Raw genomic sequence first — 15,345 nt, 5'->3', positions numbered from 1 at the left:
TTGCACTTCTCCGGGCCGATTGTTGGTTCGGGAGGGTTGGCGATCGTTTCAAAGTGGAGCCCCCGCGTTCCACTAGCCGCCGTTGACGTCAGGACGGCTAAATGCGACGTTGCGGATGAGTCGGAGCAACAACGCAGCAGTGGAAAATCAACGACAAAGATTAGGCAGAATCAGTTAGTCTTTGGCTAGGTATAGGGTTCCATCAACTACCAGCCCGAGAGATTTCAAGGGCCCTCCTTCTTAGCGATTAAATTTTATAGAGATAAAGTAATATATGCGCTAGCAGCCACGGCTCCGAGGTTTGTATTCCTTGATCTAGTAGTCTCCTGCAGTGATATATATCTGCAGCTGTCTATACATTCATTTGTGCAAGTCGTAGTATGTTACATAACACTGCAGCCAATGCCATACATAGCTCGTTCCACATCACGCTTTACCTGGTACCAATCGGCCCGGCGTTCCGCAAACTCGTACACTTCTTCCACGCGCCATATCCCGTAGAAACGGTCGGCATCAGCGATGACAGTTGCCAGTTCTTTCGCGTCGGATGGATCGATCAGGTAAATCTGGGCAAGCTCTCGGAATGCCTTGAAATAGAGGAGGAGTTCGGTGTTCCGCAAGGTCTGAACGAACTTGAAATAGTGATTCATGTCGCTAGAAAGGAATTAGCAATGCGATGAGCTAAAAATAAGCTGACATCATTTGAAACATACCTGATGAGCTTCAAAGAGCCCTCGACGCTGATCCGTTGGCGCTTGATATGCTTGCACAAAGCCGTGAACAAGCGCAATCCAACTTCCTGGTTGAAGACATCCAATGTGCTCTTGTCGGTACTTCCGACCAGCATCTGCGTATGTGAAGAAACCACGTCCACAATCGATGAGGCCGCCGGGCTGATACTGATGTCCATAGTCTGTCGGTGAGGGTCCGAGGAGACACCAGGGTTGAAATCTGTTGCCATTTGCCGCGTAGCAAGAATGTAGTCCACTTCCTCCATCAAGACATCAATACCCTTGTTGAGCCCAGCCGCTACCCGCTCGTCCAACATCTGTTCAAACCTCTTCTTCTCCTTGTTCGCTGGGTCCAAGAAGTCATTGCGATCAGTGAGACTTGTACCGATCAATTCCTGTTCATAGAATACATCCACCATCTGCAGGATCAGATCACCCACGTTCACCAACTCCAAAAAGGTCACCAAGGGCTCGACTCCTGATTGATCACGATCCTCGTGTTCACGTGGCCTATAATTGGACAAATGGTCCACAGCCTTGTCAAATCCAATAATCACATGGCTATGTCCCAATATGCGCAGCAGTGCAACAAAGATTGCTTGACATTGCCGCTTCGCGGCTGCACCGAATTCCCCGCCGAGTCGTACAAACTGTGCGGCTCTCTCCAGGCTTGATTTGGCAGAGTGGACGAGACCCAATGCAATCTCGATACTGAACAAAGATCGAATGCCTTCCATCTTTGACTTCATGATGGCTGCCTTGGCTGCAAGTTCTGTGGTTGGGACTTCTTCCACTGGCATCTGTGTGGGTGATGAAATTGTAGAAAATCGATTGGGACTCTTTGGCGCCGTGATATTACCATTCTCTTCGGAATCGGATTTGGGTTCTTCGGTGGTTTTTGAAAAGCTGGGTAGAATATTGACAGGCATCATGATCACTTTCTTGAATGAAGTCAGGAAATCCCGCTTATCAGCTTGGCGATTGATATTGGACATCAAGAATGATTCAGTTGAAGCTGCTTGTTCAGATAGTTGACGATCCCAGTCTGTCACAGTGGCCTCGGATCGCTTTCGGAAGAAGTCGAGCTCTTCTGCTAGGTAAAGATCGATGTGTGGTTCATAAATTCTGGCAACCACTGTGTCCAAATAGTGGTCAAAATTCTCGCCGGAGTTGCGGATTGGCAGCAAGGACTCGGATAAATTCATGCATTGTATGAAGGTGATCGAAATTGCCGTTAAATAGGACTCCATGTTAGTCCGGTGCAGCTCGTCAAATATAGCTGTCAAGAAGGGATAGAGAACGTCTTGTCCAACTTTCTCCATGAATCGCCGTGCAACATCTAGCTCGGGAGGGAATACCCGATTCATGATGGAAATTTCCTCGTTATATCCAACGCTCAACCGAGTGAAGAAGGCTTGGGTGTGCTGTAGTTTCACCTCCCCAGTCGATCCATCAATGCAGTCGGAAAGCGTACCCAGCTCGGACTTTCGTGTGACTAAGTGGTTATGGTGTATGAAGAGCTCGACGGCAGACTGGCCACCGTTGAGAATCCACAAAATGTTGGCGTACTTCCGCATGACCCCGTCGATATCACCTGTTTCATATCCATTTCGGAACTCATTCAATGCAGCAGTTTCAAACATAGAGATCGTGTTCTCCAAGCGTTCTCCTCGTTCTTGCCATCCATTGGTCATGTCGGATTTCGCAAATGCCAGCAGTTGCGATAGTACTTTAGCTTGTGCCTGTGGATCTTTGTGTTTTGTGAAAACCAAGTTCTCGGTCGAGGGTCCATTCGCCCCAATGTCGTGGTAAAAGGGCGCCAAGGCGGCATGGATCTTGCCATACTCCTGACGAGCCTCTCCTCGAATCGATCTGGCATTCTTTATAACCGACAGAACGGGATCCTCATCATCCATCTCCAGCATGTTGGTTTGTGGCGCGACCTTCCCCAGTTCAATCTTGTCGAACCCGTCTGACAACTTATTCACGCTGGTGGTGGTGGTGGGCTTCTCCAATGCAATGGTGGGAATCGCACTCCTGACTTCTTCTGCGATGTCCTTTTGTTTGGCAGTTTCTAAATCAGCCACGGTACCAAAGACGGTCTCGGCATGTTTCCGCGCATCCGTCTCGTCCCAACATCCAATTCGCTTGAGCTTTTGTACCCATCGAGTGTCGTCATACGCCATTTCGTGGAGGAGTCTGCAGGACCGCGCTGCTTGAATGAGTTCTACCGGATCAAGGTATTCGATAATTGACGACATTATCTCTCAGGAAATGTCAGCCATTTGCTCTCGCGGGCTAAGAAGGGAAGGGTTGGGTTGGGCTGGGCTCGCTGGTATGACGCACCCGCTGGTAGTGAGCCCCGAGAGATATCTTCCATTGACGCCATGCGAAGTGATGCCAGCACATCTCTGCGCGGCGGTCGAGCTGGCGCTGACCCTTTCTTCCCATTTGGCGGCATTTTGGGTTTGTGGAATCTTCATCGGGCAGTTCCAGCTGTGTTGGGTCTGCGGGGAGTAGCTGGCCGATGTGGGGGCGAGGGTCGAGGTCACTCAGCTCATGCGATCTCGCTAAGGGTGGAAAGGGCACAAAGCCAGACGAACGAGAAACGACAAGCCGAAAGTGAAGAGGGTTGTGCAATAGCTCAACGCTCTCAAAGCACATGAACCCGAAATGATCGCCTCTGGTGCAAGCGGCGATCAGCGCGCCAGGGTCCGCACACACCGCCTCCTCTTGTTGCGGCAGAATTGGCTAGGCGCAACAGATATGAGGGAAGCATAGTTTCTTCACTGGGAGGATGTTGCCATCGTGTGGTATCCGTCGATATGGCATTTTGCAAAGATGCTGGATGATGCGGACTACACCCGTCTTGACCTGGAATTTAAGACTGGATATGCTGCACTGAAGTCAAGATGGTGCACGAGAAATAAAAGATCAATGTACTCTGATATCTCCCTGGTCAGACTTCGGAGGAGACTTAGACTTAGCTAAAGGAGAGCTATTTTCGGTACATTTTTTGGAGTCGCTGTGGAAACGAGGGGGACAACTTGAACTGTATAAGTCGGGCGTCAACATTAAGACCAGTGGGCGTTTAAGGGGCGGCTGGACGTCTAAAATTACGGGTGGAAAAACCTGGCTGGCCTTGAAGCGGTTATTTTCGGTATTAATCCCATACTATGTCCTCATATTCTATGTATAAATATATCTTCAAATTGGGCGTGAAGAATGCCGGTGGTCTTTAAAAATTTGCACTAGTAGGGCTATTGTTACAACCTGCCTAGAAATTTCCCCATATTCCAAGGTGTCTAGCTCTAAAGATCATGATAGTACTTGGCAGAGTGGGAGCACAGGAAGTATTAATTGATTTTATCTACTAGTATGCATTTGCCGCAGAACATAAATAATTTTATTGAAGAGTCTTAGAACGATAATTTGTACGTGTAACTTTGGAATTGTACAGCTCGAACTATATTACTCCAAGTCCTTCTCCTGATTGAAAAAGACTGGTGTTTTCGGCAGAGAAAATGAAGGCAAGATCTGCTAGTCCTTCGATGTTCAGGTCGCGAAAAGCCTCCTGATTTTCAAGATCGTGGATGGTCCATGAATCTGTTCTCTCGTAGACGTCGCTGGGACCAGAAAGCTCTGCATTCTGGGATGGCTGGCCGTTAAGATTAGAGCCTATTGTGTGAAAATCTTCGCAGGATACGACCACATCTCCTGGGACAGGTACAGTGGCCTGGATTCCATCCGTATTGACATTGGAAGAGTTGCAAAATGTCGCGACTGGCCTTTTATGTAATGCTTGGACCCCATTTGTGAGTGGCAATGTCCGGCTTTCTTCTTCGACCAACTTCATTGCCTCGTCTTGAAGCTCTGTCAGAACGACGACATACCGCTGTGCATAGGTTCTGTCTGCAGAGCAAGACGATAGGTCACGTAGACCCTGTTGTGCTAGATCTAGGTACGATTTCCAGACATCGGGTGGTTTGGAGCGACTCTGTATGACGTAAAGATACAGTGTTACGAGTGCAGAGAAAACATAGTAATGAGTGAACTGCAGACAGATTAGCTAAAGTCTCATATCGTAAGTGAAAATATACTAGTACATGCCCAAAATGCAGAATACATCTGCTGTTTTTCGATAAGATCTCTCAGCTTTGTGACAATGGTGGTAGCTGCATCTAGACATCTCTGTACACCATATTGTAAGATTGGCTGAAGTGCATCGCCCTGGTGAGCCTTGGATGGAGAAGGCTTTATCAGCAGAGCCTTTCGATGAAGCAGGATAATGGCTTGCGAATAAGCTAGTTGGAGGACCGTATGTTGTCGGCGGAATAATGGCATTAGCATGTCAGTATTGGTAATACCAAGAAAATCACTCAGGTCATCCCGCCATTGGATTAGTCTATTGTCGTAGGATTGTGTCACCTCTTCTTGTCTTTTAGGCGACAGACGCTTCAAGCTGTATAAGTCGCGGAGAATGCCACCGATTATTTTTAAGAGCCTTCGGATGTTCAGCAGAGATGGGTAAAGCGGTGCAGATGGCTCACTTTGCGTGGTAGATGGATGCCCTTGTAAGGCTTTGTTCTTCTCCAGCCCGAGGTAATATGTTCGTCGGCGTAATTTGCCAATCGTCCACACATAGGGGTAGCTCCTTGACAGTTATTAGCCTCTATTCATGAAGAGAGAAGAAGTTCATATCAGCGTGGATCTAAACTCCTACCTGGTCAATGTCTTCCTCATGAAAGCTTCGGGGTCGACCTAGGCCGACGCCGAGATAGCTATCAAGGGTATATGCACTCCAGAAGACTCGTTTTCTACACTCTTGTTCAATGAAATCTGTTTCAAAATTTGCATCTCGTTTATGACGGCGGTGCAGTCCGATGGCTAGGACAAGATTTGCGACAGTTCCAAACAAACTCCAAGCACTGTTCACTCTGGACTGTGATAAAAGATGAAAACATTGAACGAGTCTTGCTTGAATGCCCGTGAGACGTATTCCCCCAGACTCTAACTGGAGGTGGTGTTCTGATGCTGCGAAGAATACGGTACTGAATATCTGTTAGCATGTATCTGGCCGGAATGGTGATCATCTACATACCTATTGACAACGTCAGGGGAGCCCAGATCTTGATTGGAGCTGTACTGATTAGCTACAGCTAGGACCCCAAGTATGATGGCTCGTTTCTCATGTCCACCAGGGGCAAGGGGTCCAGGATTTTTCACACTGTGATAAAATTCATCACACCATTTTTCCACTGTCGGCTGATGTAGATATCTATGGGTTGGAGAGGCAAAATCGAAGTAGCGGCGAACTAACGATTGGGCTGCTGTTTGACTGGGCAAAATCAAAAAGTAAGGATCATAATGGGGGACAGGGGAGTCCGCGAAGTTGAACATGCAAGGCTGATGTGCCTTTGAGGCAGAGGGACCAGCGTGCCGGAGCCTTTTCAAAGCACGCGCCAGAAACGACACTCCGGAGGCAGGCCCCACGTAATGCCCTTCTTGATCCGTGTGGGCTGGCTCAGGCGAATTTCGAGAAGAGCGTCCGATATCCCGAGTGAACGGCTGCAGCTGCCCATCAGGCAATAGAGCTTCACTACCCATATTTGTGTGGATTGTATCGTTGCACTGCAGGTTTTGAGACGCGCTCTGATCGGGTCGATCTGAGTATTCTTGATCGGGCGAGCAATGTAGATCATTGTTGCGTGAAGCGACTATTTCGGCAATTGGGGATCGCGAACTATCATCGGGTTGTGATATAGTCGCCGGGCTAGCCTGACCTCTGCTTTTGTGACTCCCGAGATCTGAATTGATGTGGTCGGTCGATGCCACAGAGACGTCGCTGAATTTGCCTCTCTTGTATTCGGACATGAATGTACAGTCTCGTTTGCCTTGCGCACATAAAGCACAAGGCTGGGCCCCAGTGCATCTGAGCTTTTTTCTTGAAGCAGTTAGCTCGAGGTATGAGAAAGGGGCTGAAACATTGTCCGTCTGGAGATCTTCGCTAACGCGAACCTACCTCTTACAGAAGTCGCATGCACGAGTCACTCTCACTCTCGCGCCATCACGACGCCGCCTCTTGACCGCTGGTTGTTCTTCCACTGTAATCTCGGCGGCTGCAGTCTTTCTAGTGAAAGACATGGAGGATTATATGCGGGGTAACGCGAGTGACGTGTTAACTACAGCAGATAATTGAAGGTGGCAGAGATGCTGGGGTTGACAGGTCGAAGCGCGCCCTGTGCCTGTTGGAGAGAGGCGACCACGTGATTCTTCATTTCCTCACAAAGCATTTTCTATTTTCATTTTCTTGTTTAGATAATTCAATATTCTATTAGATGGGTTCCGTAGGTAAATTAAATCATGAAACAATGACGGCCTTCCAAACCAAAACATCACAGTTGGCTCCCAGTTCGATCTAGGCGTGCAGTCTTGCCCATACTTAGCCAATTCAATAATTCTTAATTGTTTTTTTTTTCGGTTGATGAGCTAGGTGATACAGATTTTACCAGTTTACTCGAACTGTGTCTAGCTCCCCGGAAATGCCCCACGAGCCGACCCCGCATTACCGGAAATGCCATCCACAACCGATTGTGGGTTATCCGAGCCTCACTATGATTTGCCGGAGAGAAATCTCCAATAGCCACAACTTTTACAAAATAACACTTTGAAATAGGTCATCCTTTACGAATATCCGAGGTCATGCATTTTTGTCACTGATTTCTCATGGTTTTCCGGCGGGGCCTGCCTCATGTAGGGAATACATGGGAGCTGGTTCGTGATACCCACACTACTGACGGCACTGGTGGTTAAACGATAACCAAAGAACTGATCCAAAAGTTCAAAGCAGCCGAGAGAAACTCCTTCAGTGGCGGGTGGGCTCGGCAATCAATCGAACTTTCGAACTTGAAGCATATAACTATCAACAGGTTGCACTTTCGGCGTTTTATTATCCCATCCCTTGGTATGAATTCCACACATTGAATCTCAGGATATACTCAACGGATTCAAACCACACATATCACCATTGATAGCCCCCAGGGCTGAACAAATCCTTTTTTTCCACTGGCCGATAGTAAGCCTCACAGCATATTCGGACATTCCATGTCAGTTTCATTATCAAAGATCGACTACAACTCCTCGCGTACCCAGAAGCCAGGAGCCAATTTTGAACCAACGCGCGCCTTGACATACGATAAAAAAATCTTTAGCTACGCAGCATGCCTCACGCCGGTGCTGAAACGGGCTTTGCCCAGAATGAGCCGTCTGTGTCGGCTCATAACGAGCCACCGGAGATTTCCAAGACAGCAAGCAACGACTTCTATCGGATAGAAGAAATCCTGATCGAAAGGTGCCGAACCACTCCAGATGTACCTTTGATCGGATACCCTTCCAACTCTCATACTGCAGAGTCATATGTCTATTACACCGCACGGCAATTCGATTGCTTTGTTAATGGAGCCATTCAGGACCTTCAACGCCAAGGACTAGAATCTCGCGATGGCGAATCATCGAAAGATAACAAAGTCATTGCTCTGCTTGGCCCAGCCAACCTTGACTACGTTGTTACAGTATTTGCAATCGCTCGCATGGGATATGCTGTCTTCTATCTCTCCACACGACTGAGTCAAGAGGCCTATCTCAGCCTCCTCAAGCAGACAGATTGCCACCATATACTGTACGCAGATTTACCGGCATTGGAGAAATCGGTGTCCGAACTGTGTGCTCAGAAGGCCAATCTGCAATCATTCGCTTTCACAGCACAGTCTACGTACATGGAATGTACAACATCATCGCCGTATTCATTTAGGAGCCGACCCGGTGACGATACCAAGACTGCATACATCATTCACTCATCCGGTTCAAGTGGACTTCCCAAAGCAATTTTCAGCACCCACAAAGCTGGGATCTCAAACTACACTTTCAGCAAGTCATTTGAGTCTTATTTTGTGACACTGCCATTCTATCATGGTCATGGGGTGAGCATGTTCTTTCGAGCTATCTTCAAGGGAAAGCCCATTGCGCTGTATAATGCTTCATTGCCATTAACTGGAGGGTATTTGGTCAAAGGCCTACAATCCCTTACGCCCGAGAGCTTTCACTGCGTTCCATATGCATTGAAGCTTATTGCTGAGACTGATGGTGGAGTTGAGGCGTTATCAAAGACGAAGCAAGTCCTTTTCGGAGGAAGCAGTTGCCCAGATGATCTTGGTGATAAACTCGTCGCAAGCGGCGTTCGCCTCATCAGCCATTATGGTGCTACGGAAATCGGGCAAGTTATGACTTCTGATCGCCCATTAGGAGATGACGCATGGAACTATCTTTATCCATTGCCAACAGCTGCGCCGTATCTCCTATTCGATCTACTTGAGGATGGTACATTTGAATGTGTCGTCCTAGATGGCCATCCCGCGAAAAACAAGAGCAACTCAGATGATCCGCCCAACTCTTATCGGACCAGCGATTGCTTTGCAAAGCATCCCGACCTCGAGAATCGTTGGAAGTACATTGGCCGTCTTGATGACCGAGTCAACCTTGTGAACGGCGAGAAGGTTTTGCCAATTCCGATAGAGCATCGCATCAGACAAAACAAGTATGTCAAAGAAGTGCTTGTTGTTGGCGTTGGCAAGTTTTTGCCTGGACTCCTCATTGTGCCAAGCGGCCATGTCAAAGAACTCCCTCCAAATGGGATATTTGAAGCTATCTGGCCTGATATCGCTGCTGCAAACACTAATGCTGAGGCATTCAGCCAGATAGCCAAAGAGATGGTTGAGATACTCCCTCTCGGTACTTGGTATCCCAAGACGGAGAAGGGTACTCTGATGCGAAAGGCGTGCTATAAACATTTTGAAAACGTGATAGAAGACTTGTTCAATCGTGCGAGTGGCTCAGATCAAACTTATCATGGAGAGGCCTCTGCAGCAAAAGCTGCCCTGACTGTTACTGGAATTGAAGAATTCTTGACAGGCGTTATCCAGCAGGATTTAGGTCTGGTTCATATCGAGACTAACACTGACTTCTTTACGGCCGGTCTTGACAGTTTGCAAGCTATCAAAGCCCATGGAATAATCAAAAGGCATCTTGATCTTGGAAACGGCCTTTTGAATCAGAATGCATTGTATGAGCTCGGCAACATTCAAAACCTCGCAGCTCACTTATATAAGCTGAGAACCGGCGAGAAAACATCCGCAAAGGATGAAGTCACAACCATGAGCGAGCTTATCAAGAAATACTCTGACTTCAAGAAGTCAACGCCTGAAGCAAAAGAAGAAGTGGTTAGTTCCGTTCTGTCTGAGCTAGAAAGCATCGTTTAATTTCCTCGAAACTAACCTATATAGCTTCTCACTGGTGCAACTGGATCTCTTGGCTGCTACATACTATCGAAGCTTCTTTCCAAAGACTCGGTCAGAAGGGTTTACTGCCTAGTGAGAGCGACCACCGCCGATTCCGCCTTGGATAGAGTCATTGGCACTCTGTCTCAAAGGGGGCTTCCAATGATCAACATTTCAAAGATCAGGGCCCTTCCCGCAGATCTTTCCAAGTCGGACCTAGGGCTTATGGCCGATACCATACACGGACTTCGTAACACACTTACCAAGGTCATCCATAGTGCCTGGGCCGTGAACTTCAATATTGGAGTTCGTAGCTTCGAGAAATATCATATCGCAGGCGTGCGGAATCTCATTGACCTGTGCCTATCTTCGAATCGTCAGTCACCAGCAGAATTCTACTTCTGTTCTTCTATTTCGTCTGCTGCCGGTACCCCCCTGCCGGCTACGATTGCAGAGCAACCTGTGCCAGCTCTATCGCACGCTCATGATATGGGGTACGCGAGATCAAAGCTTGTTGCCGAGCGCATTGTACAAGCTGCCGCAGAACAGACAGGGATTACTTCAAAGGTACTTCGTGTGGGTCAGATTGTGGGCGATACAGTTCATGGTCGCTGGAATCCGGAAGAAGGCATCCCGTTGATGATTCGAAGCGCTGTGACTCTGGGTGCACTACCCGCCCTAGAGGAGACACCGTCATGGACACCAGTCGACATTGTTGCTCAAGCTGTGTTAGAGTTGTGCGGCATAGAGGTCCCCGGGGTGAATATCAGAGGTCCTATCAAGAAATATAGCGAGGATCCTACTGTTGTTTACCACGTTTTGAATTCTTCTGTATTTCACTGGACGAGGGATCTTTTACCAGCTCTTCATGATGCAGGACTTGACTTCGAGGTTGTTGGTCAAAGAGACTGGATAAAGCGTCTGAGAGAAAGCGATCAAGACCCTGTCAAGAACCCTACCATTAAACTGACCGATTTCTATGCTGGGAAGTATGACAACGACAAAAGTCGTGCAGGCTTAGTATACACTACTACGCTCACAGAGGAAGTTTGCCCTTCCTTGAGGGGTGGTGTGAACCTGATTTCGAGTGGAATCGTCAAGAAGTTTGTTGACTCATGGCGACATGACTGGGAAATCGTGTAGCAAGGTAAATATCGAAGCCTAGAGGATGGTCTGCTTGTGTCCAAATCAAATTGAATATTAGTTTTTGCTTTGCAATCTTTGATATTAGGGAAATAACAACGATTATTTATGCAGATACTACTTGGTAAATCAGGATAAGCCTATCTAGGTAACACAGTCTCCAAAATCACTTTAGATAGATAATATGTTCCGTCCTATGTTTGAAAGTACTAGGAGATTGCGGTCTTATTCTTCCGGTAATACTCGGAAATACAACGAGTTTCTCCTATAAGCTGACCTTGAAATGTAGACTTCGACGCAAGAAGTGTTTATATTAATTAACGAGAGCATTGCATTGTCTCAATATTTTCAAGTTCCAAGGTTCAAGTACATTCGTGAAACATAGTATCTAGTACCATCACCCATTGAAAGCCTAGCATTGGGATTCTCGCGCACACGGGGAAAATCATAACATGAGATCTTGAATTTAATATTCGTATTAGAACTACTATCTGATATGAACTAGCAGCAAATATATCCCCATCACCGTAAAGACCAATATAAAAAGCGTAACAAGATGCTGCAAGCTTTGTTGAGTTAGTCTTCACTGCAGTCAGGTCGTTTAGAAGAGAGGATACACACCTTGCTTTTGAATCTGCAACGGCCACCATCGTGTGCCGAATGGGGACTCGATTATTTGAACTTTCTTGATACTGTATATTGTTCCACACACCTACTAGTCAGAATTGATCTCTGCGTCTGCGACCTGAGGCCATATTATCTGCCCGGCTGTTTACCTCTGAGCAATATCCGACCAAATATTCCTCCATTAGTTCATTCGCATCCTGAGTATGCTCTATGTCCTCAAAGGCATTCGTCGCATCTCTTCCCCCTTCACCCAACAGAACTAAGTCCCCTCCAGGGTGCTAGATTTGTTTGGTGAATATTGGTAGGAAGAGGTGACAGACATTGGGTGCAAACAAAGTCATCTTTGCTGTCGCTTACCTCGTGTTGAAATTCATGTAGATCATAAACTAAAGAGACCCGTCAGAAAACTGCGTCTGATGTTGTAGCTGCTGGTCGGAAAAGGGCGCCTCACCTCTCCCTTCGATTGCGAGATGGAGATTCTCTTTCCTGCAGAGAACCGAAAGTTCTATTTTGGAAAATTGCTTCATTTCCTTCATAGCGATATAATACCTCAATTGCAAGTTGCGAATTACCTTTTCACCTCTGAATATCTTGTATTCTCATTCAAAAGCTGGCGTTTTGATATGCTTAGTGGCTTGAAGCCAGAATGGAATCGTTTGCCCTAGCCGAGGTTTAGGTAGGGGACTCGGAAATGCCACTCGCCCCAGTCAAATCGGGTATGACTACTCCGTAATTTGAAAGTGTTTCCGGGCGCTCCTAGTAACCAATCTACTCCGCACACACCCTGGAATTGGTAGCCCTGAAATATCTCCGCATCTCTTTATCCCCAAGAGGCCATTTCCGAGTTGGGAGATCTGAATTTTTCTCTACGTCGCGAATTAGCTCGATGCCGAACTCGTGGCGTTGGAGATTTATGTATGCTTGCGGTGATGCATCTTCCGAATGGCGCAAGTAACTTAAAGTTCAACTACAAGTTGTAAACTACGCATTCCCTCGTTACAAAGCATATCTGGCGACGCGCATCATTACCTGGCTAGCCTCCAGAAAGGCTCCATCCAAGCTACCCTAGACTTAATCATTTCGTCGGTTCCCCAGAGTGTAATCCTCCTCAGCCCCTTCAATGAGGATTCATCAGGCCACACGCAAACAACCGCATGACCTCAAAAAAAGCAAAGGGCATCGGTGTTAGTAACTAGGGTAAAAAGTGGTAGTACCGATGGCGTATTGCGAACCCGCACAATTCGGAAAGAGGCATCACAAGTTCAGCTCCCCGGTCGACTTTTGCAACTACGATGTAAATTCTACCTCTTCATCACAGGAACTTTAAGTTTGAATGAAACCTAGAAGTCCATCAATTGTTTCTTATATGCCTTCCAAAAGCTCATCATAGTGACAGAATATGCATTAACACGAAATCCGGACCCCTGGTCAGCGGAAATGGCCTCTCCATCATATAGTTAAACCATCATGCTAGTCCTAACCATCTCGGTCTTTTTGGGCGAGCTCAACATGCTCACTAGATTCATTTTTTTTGACGTCAATGGGGGTGATCCGCTCACCATTAATGGCGTCCAGGCTCTTTCCCACTGGATCGGACACCACATCGCCAAACTGGGCGGCAATCTCTTCCAGAGACAATTGATTGGTCTCCGGCAAAAAGAAATAGTATATAGTGAGAGCAAACAGATTTGTCCCAATAAATACGAAATAGAATCGCCATTTGATGGCATCAAAAGCAACGCTCGCAGCGAAGCTTAACCAAATTGCTGTCAGGGACTGGGTGAACATGGAGAATCCCACCCCGGTTGCTCGAAGCTCCAAAGGAAAGATCTCCGATACGAGAACCCACGTGGCGGAGTTAAAGAAGAAGGCCCAAAAGAAAGCGAATATAAAGACAAAGGCAACCCCTGCTCTACTCCCTGATGGATTGTGTGAATCCGGAAACTCTTTTGATAGTCCGGTCAAGACCGATAGAGCCACCACTACCGAAGCCTCGCCACAAATCACGGTGCGGCGACGTGGCCAGTGGTCAGACAATGTGAAAATGCTGATTAGTTGTCCGATGAGGGCTGAGAAGCCATATAAAGCGGTAATGAGAAGAACCTCGCGGCCCTTGAAGCCCAATGAGTTATACATTATTGACTGGTAGTTCTGGATGACATTGCTACCGGATAGCTTCGCCATATTCACAATGAGACATCCGAGAAGGGCGCGGCGTAGGTAGCGTCTCGAAAAAAGGGTGATCAAAGGCGCTTTATTCGAATTGGCCGTTTCTAAACGTATCTGGGAATACATTTCGGCGTATTCGCGTTCGACAAACTCCGGCCCACGGTGCTCGTGTAGATAGTACATGACCTTTTTTGCGTCTTCGTATCTCTGTTTGAGCAGTACTGGTCATAATTTCAGCAACGGGCAGAGAGTACAGTCTCACGGAAGGGGGAAAGGAACTTACACCAACGTGGTGAATAAGGTAGGAAGAACGTGAGCAAAGCGAGCAAGGCCGCTGGTGGAGCCTGCATACCAAGTGGTATCCGCCATTCCAAATCACCCTGAGCGAATGAACCAGCGTAACCAATCCACCCAGCGAGAAAGTAACCGACAGTGTTCATGAATCCTTTCAAACCGACGAGGAACCCTCGATTTTCAGGTGGTGCGAGCTCTGAAAGGTAGACAGGGGCCACAGAATATACCATACCCGTGGAGAAGCCTGAGAGAACTCGTCCGACAACCAACATAGGTATATTTACAGATGCAGCTTGTAGCACGGCACCAATTATCGAAACAAGCGAGCCGAGAAGGATCGACCAGCGGCGTGACAATTTGTCCATGGACCAGCCAGCGCCAGCACTGCCAATACAGGACCCGGCATAATAGCTGCAGACAATACCACCCTTGATATAAGCATTGTTCGAAATGTCTCTAAGGAAGTATTTGACGAAGGTCTGTTGAGCCATTGTTGAGGCGATGATTCCTGAGTCTAGACCATAAAGAAGACTGGCGGAACGTTTATTCTCAGCATTTGATCTGTGGGTACCAGACAGAAGATTGAGAGACTATCACATACCCCGCTAGAGAGATACCCATGGCTATGGTCAGAGACCGGGCCGAGTTGCCTTGATGGCCTCTCTGTTTAACCATATTGGAAATGCGCTCAACACAGGTCAATTCTTGTTTTTGAGACAGGAATTTGATTTCTGTGGGTTTATGAGAGTAGGAAAGGAATGGGAGAACATGATATATCCCTCTCGCGATTACCGGGAGCTATTTCTACCAGAATTGAGGCCAATGTACCCAGAAAATCACCCCGCAAAATAGGGTCTCCATTGCCGAGATCCACTATATTGTTAGGGTTCGCTGGTTTACTTCATTTCAAGTTAGCACAAGGTCGTCATTCAGGACTCGGAAATGCTCCTTATACCTATGTTGGCTCGAAATGGCTTCATTAGTGTGATAGGGTTTGCCAGACACTGCCTTCGCACTCAATCGGGATCGACATGCGCTGGTTGTGCCCC

At 47.4% G+C, this 15,345-nt stretch overlaps 5 protein-coding genes across 5 annotated transcripts; 1 reads left to right on the top strand and 4 right to left on the bottom strand.

Moving 5' to 3' along the window:
* Positions 1–383: 383 nt before the first annotated feature.
* N7509_008436 (exocyst complex component Sec10 family protein) lies at positions 384–3,192 on the bottom strand (the record flags this gene model as incomplete). Its single annotated transcript, XM_056633073.1, has 3 exons — positions 384–654; positions 714–2,997; positions 3,078–3,192. The coding sequence occupies 3 exons, from the start codon at positions 3,190–3,192 to the stop codon at positions 384–386; spliced, it is 2,670 nt and encodes an 889-aa protein (XP_056483693.1).
* A 1,005-nt stretch (positions 3,193–4,197) lies between these two features.
* N7509_008435 (uncharacterized protein) lies at positions 4,198–4,709 on the bottom strand (the record flags this gene model as incomplete). The annotated part of the gene is given in 2 exon segments (XM_056633072.1): positions 4,198–4,682; positions 4,697–4,709. The coding sequence occupies 2 exon segments, from the start codon at positions 4,707–4,709 to the stop codon at positions 4,198–4,200; spliced, it is 498 nt and encodes a 165-aa protein (XP_056483692.1).
* A 733-nt stretch (positions 4,710–5,442) lies between these two features.
* Positions 5,443–6,605, bottom strand: N7509_008434 (fungal specific transcription factor domain-containing protein; the record flags this gene model as incomplete). The annotated part of the gene is made up of 2 exons (XM_056633071.1): positions 5,443–5,668; positions 5,833–6,605. 2 exons carry the CDS (start codon positions 6,603–6,605, stop codon positions 5,443–5,445), a joined length of 999 nt encoding a protein of 332 aa, XP_056483691.1.
* A 1,346-nt stretch (positions 6,606–7,951) lies between these two features.
* Positions 7,952–11,206, top strand: N7509_008433 (uncharacterized protein; the record flags this gene model as incomplete). Its single annotated transcript, XM_056633070.1, has 2 exons — positions 7,952–10,006; positions 10,070–11,206. 2 exons carry the CDS (start codon positions 7,952–7,954, stop codon positions 11,204–11,206), a joined length of 3,192 nt encoding a protein of 1,063 aa, XP_056483690.1.
* Positions 11,207–13,309: 2,103 nt separating this feature from the next.
* Positions 13,310–14,917, bottom strand: N7509_008432 (uncharacterized protein; the record flags this gene model as incomplete). Its single annotated transcript, XM_056633069.1, has 3 exons — positions 13,310–14,223; positions 14,286–14,827; positions 14,898–14,917. The coding sequence occupies 3 exons, from the start codon at positions 14,915–14,917 to the stop codon at positions 13,310–13,312; spliced, it is 1,476 nt and encodes a 491-aa protein (XP_056483689.1).
* Between the last annotated feature and the right edge of the window lie 428 nt (positions 14,918–15,345).

Source organism: Penicillium cosmopolitanum (assembly GCF_028827165.1).
Source record: "Penicillium cosmopolitanum strain IBT 29677 chromosome Unknown utg000009l:1.0-9042332.0:1.0-9050551.0, whole genome shotgun sequence".
Classification (NCBI taxonomy): Eukaryota; Fungi; Ascomycota; class Eurotiomycetes; order Eurotiales; family Aspergillaceae; genus Penicillium; species Penicillium cosmopolitanum.
This window is presented reverse-complemented; position numbering and strand designations above follow the sequence as displayed.